Below are 17,529 nucleotides of genomic sequence, written 5' to 3'. Positions count from 1 at the left end.
TTTATTTTTTTTTTTTTTTTTTTTTTTTTTTTTTTTTGTTTTTTTTTTTTTTTTTTTTTTTTTTTTTTTTTTTTATATTTTTTTTTTTTTTTTTTTTTTTTTTTTTTTTTTTCTATATTTTAATTTTTTAATTTACTAACTGTTAATTTGTTAAGCTAATAAATAATTTAATAAATTTAATAAATATTTATGTGTATAAAAAGTAATTGAAAAGATTTTCTACATTGAAAATGGAAATATAAATAAAAGTTTTATGTGAGAAATGTTACTTTTCTATCTATGCATCCACATGGGTATTATATTAATTGCATATAAAAAAGAGAATAATATAATATAATATAATATAATAGGGAAAACACTAAAGGTTATGAAGTTTTTTTTTTCTTCTTTTTAATGTTTATTATTTATAATAAGAAAAAAGGTAAATTTCATTAATGATCAAGGGGAAATTTTTTATATGATATATATATTATATATATATTATAATAAGACGTACAAGAATGTTAAAATTTATGATATTATAAATATGATTTTTACATATTTTAAAAAATTAAAAAAAAAGGAGAAAAATAAATATACATTTATGAATATTTGAACTCATATGTATATTAGGAATTTTTTCATTTTCCCTTAATCTACAAATTATATATATAATTTTTTTTTTTTTTTCTTAATTGTATAGCTTTTTTTTTATCATAATAATTTTTTTTTTTTCTTTTGCACATTTTTTAAAAATTTTTTACCTGATGCGTGCAGGTAAAAATGAAGAAAGATATTAAAAGAAAATTCCAGACAAAAATAACAAAAAAAAAAAAAAAAAAATTTATATGTACATAATATATATATTATATTTATTTACTTATAAAGAATAAAAATAAATCATTAAATCGGAGCAAGAATATGTTTTTTTACATTTATAAAAATTTACTTTCATTAAATTTATATATGCTCAAAATATTCGTGTATCTTTATTTATTTATTTATTTATTTATTTTTTTTTTTTTTCTCTTTTTTTAAAATATTATATATGTATACATATATAATATATTAAACTTTTTAATATTAATTTTGAACATTATATATTTTGATATTATATATAAATATATATATATATATATAAAATAATATATTAAAATTATTTTTATAATACTATATATAAATATATAATATATTTATATATAATATATTGTAATTCACTTAAGTATATCTTTATATAATGCATGTGTATAGTTTTAAATATAATAAAAATAAATGGCAAATTATATACATACGATATTTTCTCCCAATGGCTTTATTTATGTATAGATTTAATTTGACTATTTTTTTTCTTATAAATATTATTCTAAACTAAAGGAGAAAAAACAAAAAAAAAAAGAAAGAAAGAAAGAAAGAGCTTAACATAAGTAATAATATAAAAAGGAATATATAATAAAGAAATATTTTACCATTTACATAATATGTATTTTTAAAAGATTAATTAAAACACATATATAATTACACTTATTTTTATTTTTTATATTTTTAATAATATTCAGTATACGTAAACTTTATAATAATTTCCATGATAACATAATAAAGTTTTTTAAAAAATTCCTTTTTTTTTTTTTTTTTTTTTTTTTTCATAAGAGTTGTTTATGTTTAATATATATGAATATTTATATATGTATCCCTTTTTTTCTTTTTTTTTTTTTTTCAAATAACATAATGTTTTATCTTTTTTTAATCTCTTAACATTTCTGGCATATTATTTATTTTTTCGTATATTATACATTGTTCAAATAATTTTGAACATATTGACACATCTGTTTATATTATATGATATATATAGCTAAATAAAAATAGAAAATATAAAATAATTGTTATGGAATAATATCACTAATATATACAAATATATATATGTGTGTGTTAAAATATATATATATATATATATATATATATATATATAATTTATTTTTACCTTTACACATTAATAACATACAGTTGGTAGGCTGTCCTAATACACATTCAAAGGTAATTAATTAAAAAAAAAAAAAATGAAAACCGATAGCAATAATAATAATAGTGTGTATTCTGTTAGTTTATCAGAAAATGAAAATAGTGTAATAGGAAAAAGTAAAGTAAACCTAGACAATACAAAGAATATATATAAATATGATAAATATTCTAATTATATTAATACAGTTAAAAATAAGAAAGTCGAAGAAGAAATAGATAAAATATATAAAGAAAACAGTGAAATAGAAAGTGATATTGAGGAAAATAAAATAAGTAGTGATATTTCCGTTACAAGTAAGAATAATTTTAAAGAAACCATAAAAAATTCTGTAAAGAATGGAAAAAGTTTTATTACTAGATACAAAAATTTATTTGGAAAAGAGAGAAAAATAGTTGAGGATATGAAAGATGATAAAAATAATACATTAATAAATAGAATAGATAAATATGATAAAAATAGTTTACTTATTAAAATTAAAGACAATGATTCCGTAATCGATAGTGATAATCATTCTTTAAATAACTTAAAACAAAAAAATAGAAATCATAATAATAGTAATATTGATATTAATAATAGTAGTAATATTGATATTAATAATAGTAGTGATATTGATATTAGTAACAGTAGTAATATTGATAATGATAATGATAATAATAATAATAATAATAATAATAATAATAATAATGAGGAGGAAGAGAATGATTACACACATACGAAACCTAAGAAATTATCTTGTTATATAAATAGTTCTAAGAGAAAATTTTATGCACTCGATAAGTTAAAAACAAATAGGCATCTAGATTTAGAAACACATGAGTCACATTATAAATCTAATAAAAGTAGGCATTTTAAAATAAAACCATACATATCTTTTATTATAATATATATACATATATATATATTTTTTTTTCCATTTTATTTTTTTATTTCATTTTAGAACATAGTTCTAGCAGACAAATTTCAGAAGATATTCCAAGTTCTGTTATTAAGGTAAATAGATTATTCAATATATATATATATATATAAGATTGTCATAATTTTTTTTTTTTATTATATATATATTTTTTTTGTTTTCCATATTTTTAGAAACTAAAAGACAGGGTTAAGGGAAACAAGGATTCACTAATTTCTGATAATAAAAAGGTAGGCGACAAAATGAGTAATTATGAATATTATAAAAATAATATGAACCCAGGTGAATACTTGAGGAATTTGAAGGAAGCGAATATGAAGAATATGGTTATTAGAAATGATGAAAATAAAGAGAAAAGTTTTATGTACAATAGAAATAGGATATATAATAAAGGAAATATTAATAATAATAATAATACTGAAAATATGTATAATAATAATAATAATATTAGATATAATTCTACTACAAATCCTATGGATTTAGTAGAAACTAATAATGCAAATAAAATTATAGATATGAATTTGTTATATAATAAGGATATTGATACATTGAATAGTAATGGGTCTGCATATATTGATGTTAATAAATTAAATGTTTTACAAGAGAAATATAAAAATAACCTTTTCTATGAAAAAGAACTAGCTAATATAAAAGATATAAACCAGAAGGAAGGAAATCAGTTAAAGAGTGAAAATAATAATGAGAAAGGGTATTTAAATAATATGAAGAATGAAGTGAGAAGTAATTATTTAAATAATCTTTTAAACAACAGAAATGTGAAAGATAAATATGAAAGTGAACAAAAATTTAATGTATCAAATGAAAAAGAAATGCAAGATACTTGTAAGACGTTAAATTATAATAATGATATTAATAAAAGAGATAATGAAAATAATATAATAAATAATAATACGAAACAGTTAATAATAGAATATTTAATGAATATAAAGAATAATGGAGAGGAAAATAAAAATGGTAATAAGTTTAATATGAATGATGTTCGAAATAATTATATTGATTCTCATTATAAGGGTAAAGATATTTTAAATTATGATTATAAAAATGTCCATCATAAACGTTCAAGTTCAAGTAACGTAAATATAAGAAAAATGGAAAAAGAAAAGGTTAGTAATTATTTAAATTATGTGGATGATACACAAGCAAAAATTAGTTATTATCAAGAGAAGACAAGGGATACATCTAACAATGGCGTTTCACGTTATGATAAATATTTGAAGTTAAAGAATGAGAGTAATTTGAATTTTTTGAAAAATAAAATGATGGATCTAAATGTTAATGAATTTAACAATAGAACAATGTATAGAGTAGATTTTATGAATAACAAGAATGAATTTGATGATAATAAGGGAAGAAATAGTAATTTAGACCATGTGAATAATAATGATAATATGAATAATAATAATAATATGAAGAATAATGTTAATATGAATAATAATAATAATAATAATAATAATGATAATATGATTAATAATAATAATAATGATAATATGATTAATAATAATGATAATATAAATAATGATAACAATTTTAATAATTATGGAGAAAAAAACAATTCTATATTCCCTAATGGAGATGTTTCAATACATAACAATACTTTAATTTCTAATAATAAACAAGATTTGTCTAATTTAAGAAATTTTGATCTTAACGAATTGAGAAAAAAGCATCTGAACAATTATCATAAAATTTCTGATAAAGAAAGTATTTATATGAATAATAAAAATGACGAGATATTTATAGATAACAATAAGATAGAAAGTTACCAATTAAATATGCTAAATGAGAAAAAGAACAAGGAAAATTCTTTGATTCATAATAATGAAGAATTATTTTCTTTTGATAGAAATTTCAAGAAAAAGAATGATTTTAAAAATATTGTTTGTGTGTGTCAAGCTAGTAAGCAGATGGCTAGGTTGCAAGTTCATATGGAGGAAAATCGCCAAATGCTGGAAACTGAAAAGAACCTAATGAAAAAAAGAAAAGATAATTTTGAAAAAAAAGTCGAGATGCTATCAGATAAAGAAAAAGAAATTGAGAAGATTCATTCGCAGATAAAGGAAAAGGAAATGCTTGTAGATAAGAAGAAAATGGATATTGAAGAAAAAGAAAAGTATGTTAATTCTATAAAATTAAAATATGATAATGCTCAAAAAGAGTTATTAGATAAAATGAATGAATGCATAACTATCGAAAATAAATGTAAAAGTAAATTATATGAATATGATGAAAAATTTGGTCAGTTTAATAAAAAAATCAAAGAAATGGAAGAACGAGAAAAGGAAATAGATAACGAAAGAAGAAATATAGAAAGAAAAGAAAATTTTTTAAATCATACTAAAAAAGAGTTAGAAGAAGAGAAATTGAATAATATGAAAGAAAAGAATGAATTGGAAATGTTGAAAAAAGAATTAGAATCTTTAGAAAAAGAAAAGAAGCAAATTATTGAATGTGAATATAATAATTTACAAAACAAAGAAGAAGAAATACAAAGAAATGAACGAAATAACTTAATAAAACAAAAAGAACTAAATAGTAGAATGGATAGATATAATGAATTACTTGAAGATTTAAATAAAAAGAGAAAAGAATTAGAAATGGATAAAATGAAATTATTAGATGATGTACAAGAAGAGAGAATAAAATTTCTTAATGAAAAAAATAATATGCAAAAGGAAAAAGAAAATGAAATTAATTATATGAAAGAAGAATTACGTAAGGAACGAATATTAATGATTGAGGAGGTCGAAAAAATGAAAGTCATAATGTTAGAAGATATTGAGAAAAATAAAGAAAAGATGATAAAAAATGTGGAAAAGGAAAATGAAAAATTAAAAGATGAAATTGAAAAGGAAAGACGTAACATGATACAAAATTTGGAAGAAGAGAAAAAGGAATTCAAAAATTATTTGGAACAAAAATATAAAGAAAATTTCGAAAATGAAAAATCAGGTTTAGCAAAAAAATTTGATGAAGAAAATGAAAAGTTACAAAACGAAATTGGGAATGAAAAAAGAAAACTTCATAAAGAACGTGATAATTTTGAAGAACAAAAAAAAATATATGAAGAAGAATTTAGAAATAAATGTGAAAAATATGAAGAAAGTATACAAAAGAAATATGATGTGTTAGAAGAAGATAAGAATAAGATGAAATATTTGATTATAAAAGAACAAGAAGAATTAGAAAATTATAAAAAAAACATTTACTTAGATATTGAAGAAGAAAAAGAAAAATTATATGTTCAACAAGAAAAATTAAATTTAGAAAAAGAAAACTTGTTAGTAGAAAAGGAACAAATCGAAATTGAATTAAAGAATTATAAAAATTTCAAAGAAAAAGAAGAAAACGATATAAAGATAAAGATTATCAATTTATCACAGCAACAAGAAGATTTAAATAAGGAAAAGGAAAATATTGAAAAGGAAAAGGAGCAAATTGAGAAAAGAAAATATGATTTAGATGAAAGAGAAGAAAGTCTAAATAATGACAAGGCTCAAATGGAAGAATCTCGTAAAATTTTTGATGAACAATTAGATAAGATAAAAAAAAATAAAGAAGAATTATTAAATTATGACAAGGAATTGAAAAATAGAGAAATTCATTTAATGGAAAAGGAAAAGGAATATAATAAGAAACTGGAAGAATCAAATAAGAAAAAGGAATCATTAAATTCATTTGATGTAGAGTTGAAGGAATATAGTTCTAAATTACAAGAAAGAGAAAAGAAGCTTAAAGAAAAAAAAAACGAATTACAGAAGGTTAAAGATCAACTGGTTAATTATAAAAATAGTTTAAAACAAAAAGAAATGCAATTACAAAATATAGAAAAACGTGAAAAGGAATTATTAGATGAGCAAACTGTTATACAAATAGATCGAAATAGTTTAGAAGCAGAGAAAAAACAATTTCTTTTAACGAAAGAGAAGCATATAAAGGATACGGAGTTTATACAAGAACAATTAAAACTATTACATGAGCAATTAAAAAATAAAGAGAAATCATTAAAAGAGAAAGAAAATGAAATAAATTTATTAAATAAATTACAGGATTGTAGAAACAAAAGTGGTAAAGGTGCTATAATATCCTTAAAACATTTGGAGAATAGAAAAGTTAGTACAAATTTATCTAGAACAAGTAACGCAAGAAATAGAGGAGTAAAGGTTAAGGCAATTGGTAAAAATAAATTTGATTTGATAAGAAGAAGAAATAGAAAAAAAAGTATAAATTTTAATTATAACAATTTAGAGATTAATAATAGTATTCAATATATAGATAGTATGATAAATGAAAATTTTAAAAACAAAGGTTTTTTAAAGTATAAAAATGACAATTTGATAATATCGGATGCAAATTATGTATCTAATAATGTTGATAAGGATGTTGCTTCGTCTTATTCGATGAATAATAAGAAAATGGATTCTAAATTATTGAATAATAAAGATATAAATTTGGTAGATAAAACGGATAATGTGAGTGTTATATATATGGATGATAATATGAATGATAAGGTAAGTTATAGTAAGAGTGGTCTTAAGGAAAATAGAGGTATATCAAACTATGCACACATTACAAAAAATAATGGTAACAACAATAATAATGATAATAATGATAATAATGATGATGATAATAATGATAATAATGATAATAATAATTATAATAATAATAATAATTATAATAATAATAATAATAATAATAATAATTATAATTATAATAATAATAATAATAACCATGACAATAATAATAATATAGACTATTATAATTATGGGGGTGATAAATATAATGAAAAAAAAGATGATTTTTTAAATAATGATTATCAGAATTATGAAAAGAACTATATAAAGAATGATAATAAATATGATTATAATGATAATCAAAATGGATTCTCAACTAATCTACCCAGAGACATGTATGAAGAGAACGAATTTTATAATAATGAGGAAGAAAAGAAAAGACCATACAGAAGAGAAAAAGAAGTTGGTAATAACATACATGAGGGTGATAAGATAAATCAAAATAATACATATAATAATAGTTATAATAGTTATAATATTAATAATATAAGTACCAACATAAAGATGGGAAAGAGCAGTTTTAACGATACGTTAAATACGAAAAATAGCCCATCACGTTTGAATTATAAAAACAACATTGAACATGATGAAAATAATATAATGACATCATTAAATGTAAATAATTTAATTGAATCTGATTTGATAGATATTAAAAGTAATAATTTTGATTATTATAAGGATAATGAAAATAATAAATATGATGGAAGTATGATGTTAGCAAACTATGAGCAAAAAGCACAAGATATAACAATTGATGTAATAGATGAATATAATAATAATTATATAGAAAAGGAATCTAATAAAGGAAATACATCCATTGATAATATTAATAAGAATATTAATTGTATTAATAATGATGTCGATAATATAAATAGTAATATAAATAATATTAATGATAATATTCATAAAATAAATAGTAATGTATATGGAAATGATATGTCGAGAAATTATGCAAATAATTCAAATGAAAAGAATGTAAAAATAAATAAAAAAAACGAAAGCTCTTTGAATACAATTGATAATTTAGTTAATAAAAATATGCAATCGATAAATCATTTTTCCAGCTTAATGCAAAGCAGTAAGCATAACAAGATGTCACCTAATAAAGGAAAGTTAAATGCTGCTACTGATAAGAATGTAAGCAATGAAAAAAATAATATGAATTGTAAAAATAATGTGTATGGTAAAAATAATGTGAATGGTAAAAATAATGTGAATGGTAAAAATAATGTGAATGGTAAAAATAATGTGAATGGTAAAAATAATATGACTGATAGAAATGATAATAATAATAATAATAATAATAATAATAATAATAATTATTATTATTATTATAATAATAGGAAAGGTAAATATAATGAATATGATAATTACCATAATAATAACGATGAAATGACTAGAAAAGAAATAAGTAATGATAACTTCCTTAACAATGAAAATGATTCTATGAAAAAAGAACATAATTTTAACGAATTTCTAGAGGAGGAATATAATAATATGAATGAGCATCATCATTATAGTGATGTAGAAAGGATTTCAGGAAAGAAAAAAAATTATGGTAATAATAAGACATTGGATAAATTATATGAATATAACAATAAATATAATGAAAAAAGGTCGAATAGAAAAGTAGACTCGAATGTTCAAATGATAAATAGTAAAAGAGAGAACGTTCAATTTTTTGAAGGGAATAAAAATATTGATATTTCTTTTATTTCTCGTACACCACATTCATTAAATAAATCTATAGAAGAAAATAATGGATATAATAGTGACAGCAATCTATTATGTAGCCATAATTTTGTACACAACGAAAATGAAATGCTTAGAAAAATTAATTCACAAATGAGTAATTATGAAGATCATGATAATAAGTATAAAGCACGTAACAATAGTAGTAATATATACCTAAATAATAATAATAATAATAATAATAGTAATTATGTTCATAGAAATAATATAAAACCAAATATAGTGAAGAAATTTAATAGGACGAAAGAAGAAGAAGACCAAGAACAAGATGGAATTGCAGATGGAAAGAGTGGGTACATCAAAAATAATACAAATGTATACAAACAAGAAATGATTATTGAAAATTCAAATAATATGAATAAGGTTAATTATAAAAATAATGATGATCATAATAACAATATGAATATAACTTACTTAAAAAAGTCCCATATAAATCAATTATCATCATTCAAAGAAAAAGAAAAAGAAAAAGAAAAATCAAATTTTAGGAATCCAGAAAATAATAAATATTCAAATAAAAATAATACAAGCAACACTAAATTTTTAAGCAATATCAAAACAAATAGTCATAATAATAATAATAATATGAATAATATGAATGCACCAAATGAGCAGAAAAATACAAATATGGTAAGAATAAAAGGATTTATGAAGGGTATACAACAAAATAATAAGATACCTAATGATATAAAATTTAACAATGATGAATATATGAACCGTAAAAAAAATTATGAAAACAAACACGAAATAAATAGTAATAATATAATAGAACAACTTGATAAAACATTAATGAATAAATCAATTATAATGAATAAAAACAAAAAAAAGTTTGATAAAAAATGATGTGTAAAATAAAGAAGATTTAATTATAATGTTGATGTTTTATATTTCATTCTTTATTTCTTTCTTTCTTTTTTTCTTTTTTTTTTTTTTTTTTCATTAATATGTATTTTTGTGTTTTTTATTTTGTTAACTATATATATATATATATATATATATAACATATTTTATAATGGACACTTACGGGTGTGTGCATATACGTGTCAAATGTATTCTAAAAAATATATATATATAATTAACTTTTCTTATACAATAATTTTGAACAAAATATGAATGTAAAATTAACAGTATTTTTAATACAATTTAAGTTGGATTAATAAGTATGAATGTTATAATATATGTTATAAAAAATAATGTATTTTCATGTTGCAATACTTATTATAATATATAACAATAATAAATATATGCCCAGATATTTCAAGGCATAAAAAATTAAGTTAATAAAAAAGAGAAAAAAAAAAAAAAAAGAAGCGAATGATTTACATAAATATATAAAAATTATATATATATATATATATATATATATATATATATATATATATATATATATATATATATATATCACATATGTACATATATATATTAATACATCATTAATTCTTTGTTATATGGTTGCTCATGTAATTTATGATGTCGTGGATATTGGTTATATTCAACATTGCATTTTCATCACTTTTGTTATTTTTATTTTGAATTAATGTATTATCTAAGTTTAGTGAATTCATAATATGTTCATAATTTTCTAGTATATTTATTTCTTGTGCATAATTTTCAAAAGTATTCATTCTTTCAATTTGTATATTATAATCATTTTTAAAATTATTAAATGTTTGAAATAAGGATGACTGAATTTGATTATTATTTTCATTATACATTTTGATATATTGATATTCTTCATCATTATTATTATATATGTGTAAATTTTCTGTTTTTGTAATAGAAGATGGTTTCGAGTTGATATTTTGATTATTTACATATTCAATAGTTTGATCATTATTTATAATTAATGAATTTTCATTTAATATATTACTTTTTTCATTTTCTAATAAATCTTCTTTATTTATAATATCATCAAAGTTTCCACTGAAATAACTGGATATATTAAAATCTATATTATTTTCAATAATATCATCTAATTCTTCTATTTTTTTGTGTGTCTCAGATTTAGCTTCCCTATTTGCTTCTACATTATTTATAATATCTCTATGTAATTTTTGTAGATCAAGTGTATTTATATAATTTTCACTTTTTCCATATTTAATATTTGAATTTATATCATGACTATTATTTAATATATGTGAATTGTAAATATCATTTCCTAAAACCTCATTTGTAGTACTTACACTTTTTTTTAAAAATTTACTTTGTTGTACCTTCTCATCATCATTTTGAGGAAATATATTTTCGTCACCTTTTTCTATATTTATTTCTTCGTATGAAGTATCTTTTTTGAAAATATTGTTGTCTTTTAAATTGTTTCTTATATGATTATTAATTTCACTTTTTATATTTTCATCTTCTACATTTTCTTGCATATCAAAATCCTCCGTTGAATTCGTAATAATTTCTTCACTTTTATTTTCTTTTGGTTTTTTATTTTTTATGTATGTTTCATTATCATTTGACGCTTCCCTTTTTTCAGATATATTATTTTGTTGAATATCTATTCCACTCTGATGAACATTTTGATTCACATAATTAATAACAATATCTGATTTGTTTGTATTATCATTTTTATCAATATTATTTACCATATCTTCCTTATTTATATGATCCATGATTTTTACCTGACTTATTGTTGATATAGGATTAATATCATTCATAGAATAATTGTACTCATCAAAATTTGAGGTAAACATAATATTATTATTATTATTATTATTATTATTTTGGGGAATATGCTTTATTTCATCATATTCACCTTTTAATTTATTAAAGCTCTTATTAGTGTTAAACATGTAAGTATAATTATCATCATTCTGATCAAGAAGGATACTTTCATAAATTTCATTTACATTGATATTATAAAGATTTTCTAAGTTATCAGCATTATGAATATTATCTATTTTTTTCTTATATTCATATGTTTTAATATCATACAAACTAAAAGTTTTTTTATTAGTGTTTTCAAAATTTTCAAATTCTACATTTATATTTTTATCAGAGAGCATCATGTGTGCATATTCCTAAAAAAATAAAAACCAAAAAAATACATATTTGACAAATTATATAATTATATATATATATATATATATATATGTTTATATGGATGTATATTTTTTTTTTTTTTTTTTTTTTCATTATGTCCTATTAATATACATATAATTTGATGACTTGTTTTTCTTTTTCATCAATTTCTTCCTTTTTTAGTAGCAAATTTTTGAAGACTTTATATATACATTGATAATATTCTTGCTCATATAAAAAAATATCAGCGAAATAGTTGTTGTACTTTTCTTTTATTTTTTCTAAGGTTTCAAGTTCATATTTTTCCTTATATGTACGTATATCCTTAAATATTTGTTCTTTTTCTTTCTAAAAAATATGATATCCAAAGATAATAAATTATATAATATAGAGATTAAATGTTGACCATATAAATATATATTCATATTCATTCTTTTAATATATTACGTTAAACATATATCTATTTACGTAATGGGCCTTGTTTTTTTTTTCATATTCTTCTTTTAAGGCCTAAAAAAGATGAAACAGAAAAATGCATTTTAGGTCAAAGTTTTGACAAATTTTTTTTTTTTTTTTTTCTTTATCTTTTTCAATTGTGAAAAATAAAAAGAAATAATAACAATAAAATATATTCTTCCTACATAAATATATATATATATATATATATATTATTTCTTTATTTACATGCTTGTACTCTTTTAATTTTTTCAACTTATTTTTATATTTTTCTATTATGTAGGAGCATTTTATTTGTATTATTTCATCAAGTCCATAATTCAGCGACATTTGTTTTATTCCATATATAAATTATAATATAATAATAATTTTTTATTATATTTAACTTAGTTTATTATATGCAAAATTTCTCTATGGTAAATTATAGTTTATGAGAATGATGCAAATGTTAATAAAAAAAAAAATTATGTGTGCATTTGTAAAATATAAAGAAAAAAAAAAATACATACATACATATATATATATATATATATATATATATATATATTATATGTATGTATGTATCTATTAATGTAATTCATATTATCATTATTCTTTTAATATACACATTTTGTCTTTTCGCGCACATAAAATGCTATACTTTTATATATACGCATTGTATGTAACACAGATTTATATTTTTTGTACAAGAACAAAAAATGTACGAAATAATTACAAATAAAAAAAATAAAAAAAAATATATATATATATATATATATCTAATACCTTTTGGGTGTTGCTTCTATAAAGTTTCGTATTAAATTATCTGCATATGCATTGTTTGAAATAATATCTTTGTTATGTTGGTATAAGGCCACAAAAAATTTGTGTCTACTAATTTTTAGGTCATACGCTTTATTTTCAAATTCATCATGTAAACTTTTAATGATCCACTGTTCATTTAAAATAGTAGTAACAATATCATAAGGTATCATTAAATGTAGTAATTTAAAAATATTGGTTTGTATATTGTTATCATCAATTTCTTTTAATATGAGAATAACTTTTTCCAGGAGAATTGAATGAATAATATTTTTAAACCATATATCATCCATAGGCTTAGATATTAAAATTTTTAACCATATATTTATTGAATGTAATAATACATTTGTATTAGAATGAGTACTTATATGATTAATAACAACCAAATGAGCATTTTTATTTAAATTCAAAAGAAGATTAGAAGATTCTTTATATGAAAAGAAAAATCCAAATGCTCTAATTCCAACAATTAGTTTTTCAACATCACTTTCTTTATTATCTATATATTGAAGAATTGTTTTTATTAAAATATTTGAATGTGAATTTATAAGATAATGTAATACAGATTCATTCATAGATGAATATGATATTAAAGAATTTATAATACTTAAATGTAATATATAATCATCTTTTTCTTTTAAATCATATAAAACATTATGTAAAAAGTAGCAGCTTTCCATATGTAATCCATCACAATATTGAATATTCTGAATTAACTTGGAAAATATTTCTAATACATTTATTTTTAATAATAAATCATCTTTTAGGTAAATCATATGTAAATATTTATATAAATTAATTCTAATCATTAGATATATATCTTTTATTTTATAATTATGTTTATTCATAATATCCTTTAAACCATGTACTTGAGAAAAAATTATATTATCCGTGTAAATGTGTTCATCATTAGATTCATCATAATCTCCGTTAAATTGCTTATCTACTTTTAACTGTATATCTGCATTATATAGTTGGGAAATATCAATATTAATACCATTATTATTATTACTATTACTATTATTATTATTATTATTATTATTATTATTATTATTATTATTTACATTTGTATTCTCATTTTTGCTAAACGCTGTTTTATATTGTGAAGACTCTACTTTCAACTTGAATAAATTACACACGTTCTCATCGTTAGTAACATTTATACAATCAGTTATAAAATCTAACAATCTTAATCGTTCAATATTATCTGAATGTTCTAAAGAATGCTTAAGTTTTCTCAAAAAATAAAAATCAAATATATCATGACAATAATTCTTTTTTTCTCTAAGCAAGAGTAATAAAATATGATTAGCCCTATTAAATGAACATAATGATTTACTAAAAAGACACACCTTGATCATTTTCAAATGTATAATATCACATAATTCTCCATCTTCTACAATATATTTTTTTAAATTTTTCATTGTATATATTTGTATATAAATATTTTGTAAATGTAAAGATCTAAATAACATATTGTTGATATTTTTATTCGAAAAAATTAATTTCCTACCCATACTTAATTTAAAGATAGAAGTAATTATATATGCAATAATAATTAAGGTAATTTGATTTATTTGACTCCTATCAACTTCTATATTACAAAGTTTGTAAATATTATCATCTTCTTTTCTAACATTTAAATTAATACATATTTGATTAATTAAATGTAATTTATTCGATGAATTAGATCCATCAAGATGATTATTATTCATATCATTATTACCCACATCTATTGATAATAATAAATTGTTTAAAAATTCAAACGTTTTTTCAATTTTTTCTTCAAATTCTTCTTCACTGGTTAAAGGGTCAAAATAATTTATCATCTCATCATTGCTGTACCTATAATTTGCCTTTCTCTTATTCATACGTTCTTCTTCTCTTAATAAAAAACACTTTAACTCATCATTATCATTAATATTATAATCCAAATCATCATCGCTATTTAAATAGTCACTTGGAATTACATATACCTCATCAACATTATAATTCTCGTAAATTAAATGAGAATAGTAATTATACGAGAACATTAAATCTTCTAACTTTATATCTTTTTGTAAAGATATGAGTACCTCGCTTGTAAATATTTTGTTATAATAATTCTTTACATCGTTTAAAATTAAAAGACGACTCTTGTTATCTTGCACCATTTCTTAAAAATAAAAAAATGAAAATAAAAATAAAATAAAAAAAAAAAAAAATCAAATTAAATTAAATCAAATCAAAAATAAAATAATATAATATAATATAATATAATATATCTATAATATAATGTAATGTAATATCTAAATATAATATATACATACATATATATATATATATATATATAACAATATTATTGTTATGGCTTATTTTACAGATCTACAATTGATACTGAAAATCTGATATATATTAATTTTTTTATTATCTTATTATATATATATATATATACATATACATATATTTATATTTATATAAAAGAAAAAAATAGAGCTGTTTGATATTATAAATATTCACAAAACTTATTAAATAATATTTATGTATCATTACATATTCTACTAAAATATTAACGTATATTCAATCTAACAAATATGTATCTTCTTATATTTCACCTAATAAAATATACAATATATAATTCGATTTTGCAAATGAAATAAAATGTGAACAAATTTAAGATCACTATTATATATATATATATATTATATATATATATATATATATATTTATTTATTTATTATTTTCCATCACTTGAATTAATTCTTTTTTCACGATCCTCAAAAAAAGAAGAAAAAATAATATATTTTATATTTATGATTTATAAATAAAATATTAAAAAATAACTTATATTTACATTTATTTTTTTTTTATTTTTACATCCAATCAAGATATATAAATATATTAATATGTATTTACTTATATTTAAAAATATAAGGCGTAATATACATTTTTTTATTTCTGAACACAATAAATATAATTATCAATATATTATATATTATATATATATATATATATATATATATATATATATATATATATTATATTACAATTTTATAAAAATAACGAAAAAATAGCAGATATATTAATTATCCATATATATATGTCCTATTATAAATAACAACGTATAAATTATTAAATATAAATAATCCTTTTAATAGTTGAATCTTAAATTAAATATATGTAACCTTTTTTTTTATTTTCTTTTTATTATTATTATTATTATTATTTTATTATTTTATTTTTTTTGTAGTCCACAATAAATATTTAAATAACACCTTTATATAAATATTACATATATACAGACATATATATTATATTATTATATATATTATAATTGTTCAGCTGGGAATAATTTACTAATAGATAATATATAAATTGTAAAATTATGGATCTTAATATTTTTCTTGAGATTTTATTATATATTATTTTAATTTTATGAACTTATTAAGTAACATATATTATATAAATAATATTTTCTTTATTACAAGATAATTATGTTTATTTTGCTTTATAAAAAAATTAGAAATATTTATTTTACAATAAATTATTTTAATAACAATAATAATAATATTTACATATAAATCTTAAAATATTGTATCATATTATTTAATATTATTTCATAATTTGGTAATTTTAAATATATATTTGGTATATAAAATATAAAGATTTAGTATATATTATTACTTATTATGCATGTGCATATATTTTTATAAGAAAAAAAGAAAAAAAAAAAAAAGTGCTCATGCAATATATCAAGATTTACTTTGATTTTTACCCTCATGCATATATATATATATATATAAAGTAGTGTTATAATTTAATATATAATAAAAAAAATGATGAAAAAAAAAACGAGGTAAAAAATCAATGAATATATTATTATGTATGTAATATTTGTATGTATTAACTTTGAAGCAACAAAAAAAAAAAAAAAAAAAAAAGATATGTAACCTTTTTTTTTTTTTTTTTTTTATTATTATTATTATTATTATTTTTTTATTTTTTTTTTTTTT

The 17,529-nt window shown here is 18.8% G+C and overlaps 3 protein-coding genes across 3 annotated transcripts; 1 reads left to right on the top strand and 2 right to left on the bottom strand.

Annotated features, from left to right (window-relative positions):
* Nucleotides 1-2,033: 2,033 nt before the first annotated feature.
* Nucleotides 2,034-10,096, top strand: PRSY57_1206300 (hypothetical protein; the record flags this gene model as incomplete). Its single annotated transcript, XM_012908493.2, has 3 exons — nt 2,034-2,835; nt 2,934-2,986; nt 3,083-10,096. The coding sequence occupies 3 exons, from the start codon at nt 2,034-2,036 to the stop codon at nt 10,094-10,096; spliced, it is 7,869 nt and encodes a 2,622-aa protein (XP_012763947.2).
* Nucleotides 10,097-10,686: 590 nt separating this feature from the next.
* PRSY57_1206200 (hypothetical protein) lies at nt 10,687-13,066 on the bottom strand (the record flags this gene model as incomplete). The annotated part of the gene is made up of 4 exons (XM_012908492.2): nt 10,687-12,279; nt 12,413-12,628; nt 12,728-12,790; nt 12,965-13,066. The coding sequence occupies 4 exons, from the start codon at nt 13,064-13,066 to the stop codon at nt 10,687-10,689; spliced, it is 1,974 nt and encodes a 657-aa protein (XP_012763946.2).
* Nucleotides 13,067-13,494: 428 nt separating this feature from the next.
* On the bottom strand, nt 13,495-15,690 carry PRSY57_1206100 (hypothetical protein; the record flags this gene model as incomplete). The annotated part of the gene is made up of 1 exon (XM_012908491.2): nt 13,495-15,690. One exon carries the CDS (start codon nt 15,688-15,690, stop codon nt 13,495-13,497), a length of 2,196 nt encoding a protein of 731 aa, XP_012763945.2.
* Nucleotides 15,691-17,529: the final 1,839 nt, after the last annotated feature.

The sequence above is a fragment of the Plasmodium reichenowi genome, chromosome 12 (genome assembly GCF_001601855.1).
Source record: "Plasmodium reichenowi strain SY57 chromosome 12, whole genome shotgun sequence".
Taxonomy (NCBI): Eukaryota; Apicomplexa; class Aconoidasida; order Haemosporida; family Plasmodiidae; genus Plasmodium; species Plasmodium reichenowi.
Note: the sequence above shows the minus strand (reverse complement) of the source record. Positions and strands in the feature narration are given on the sequence as shown.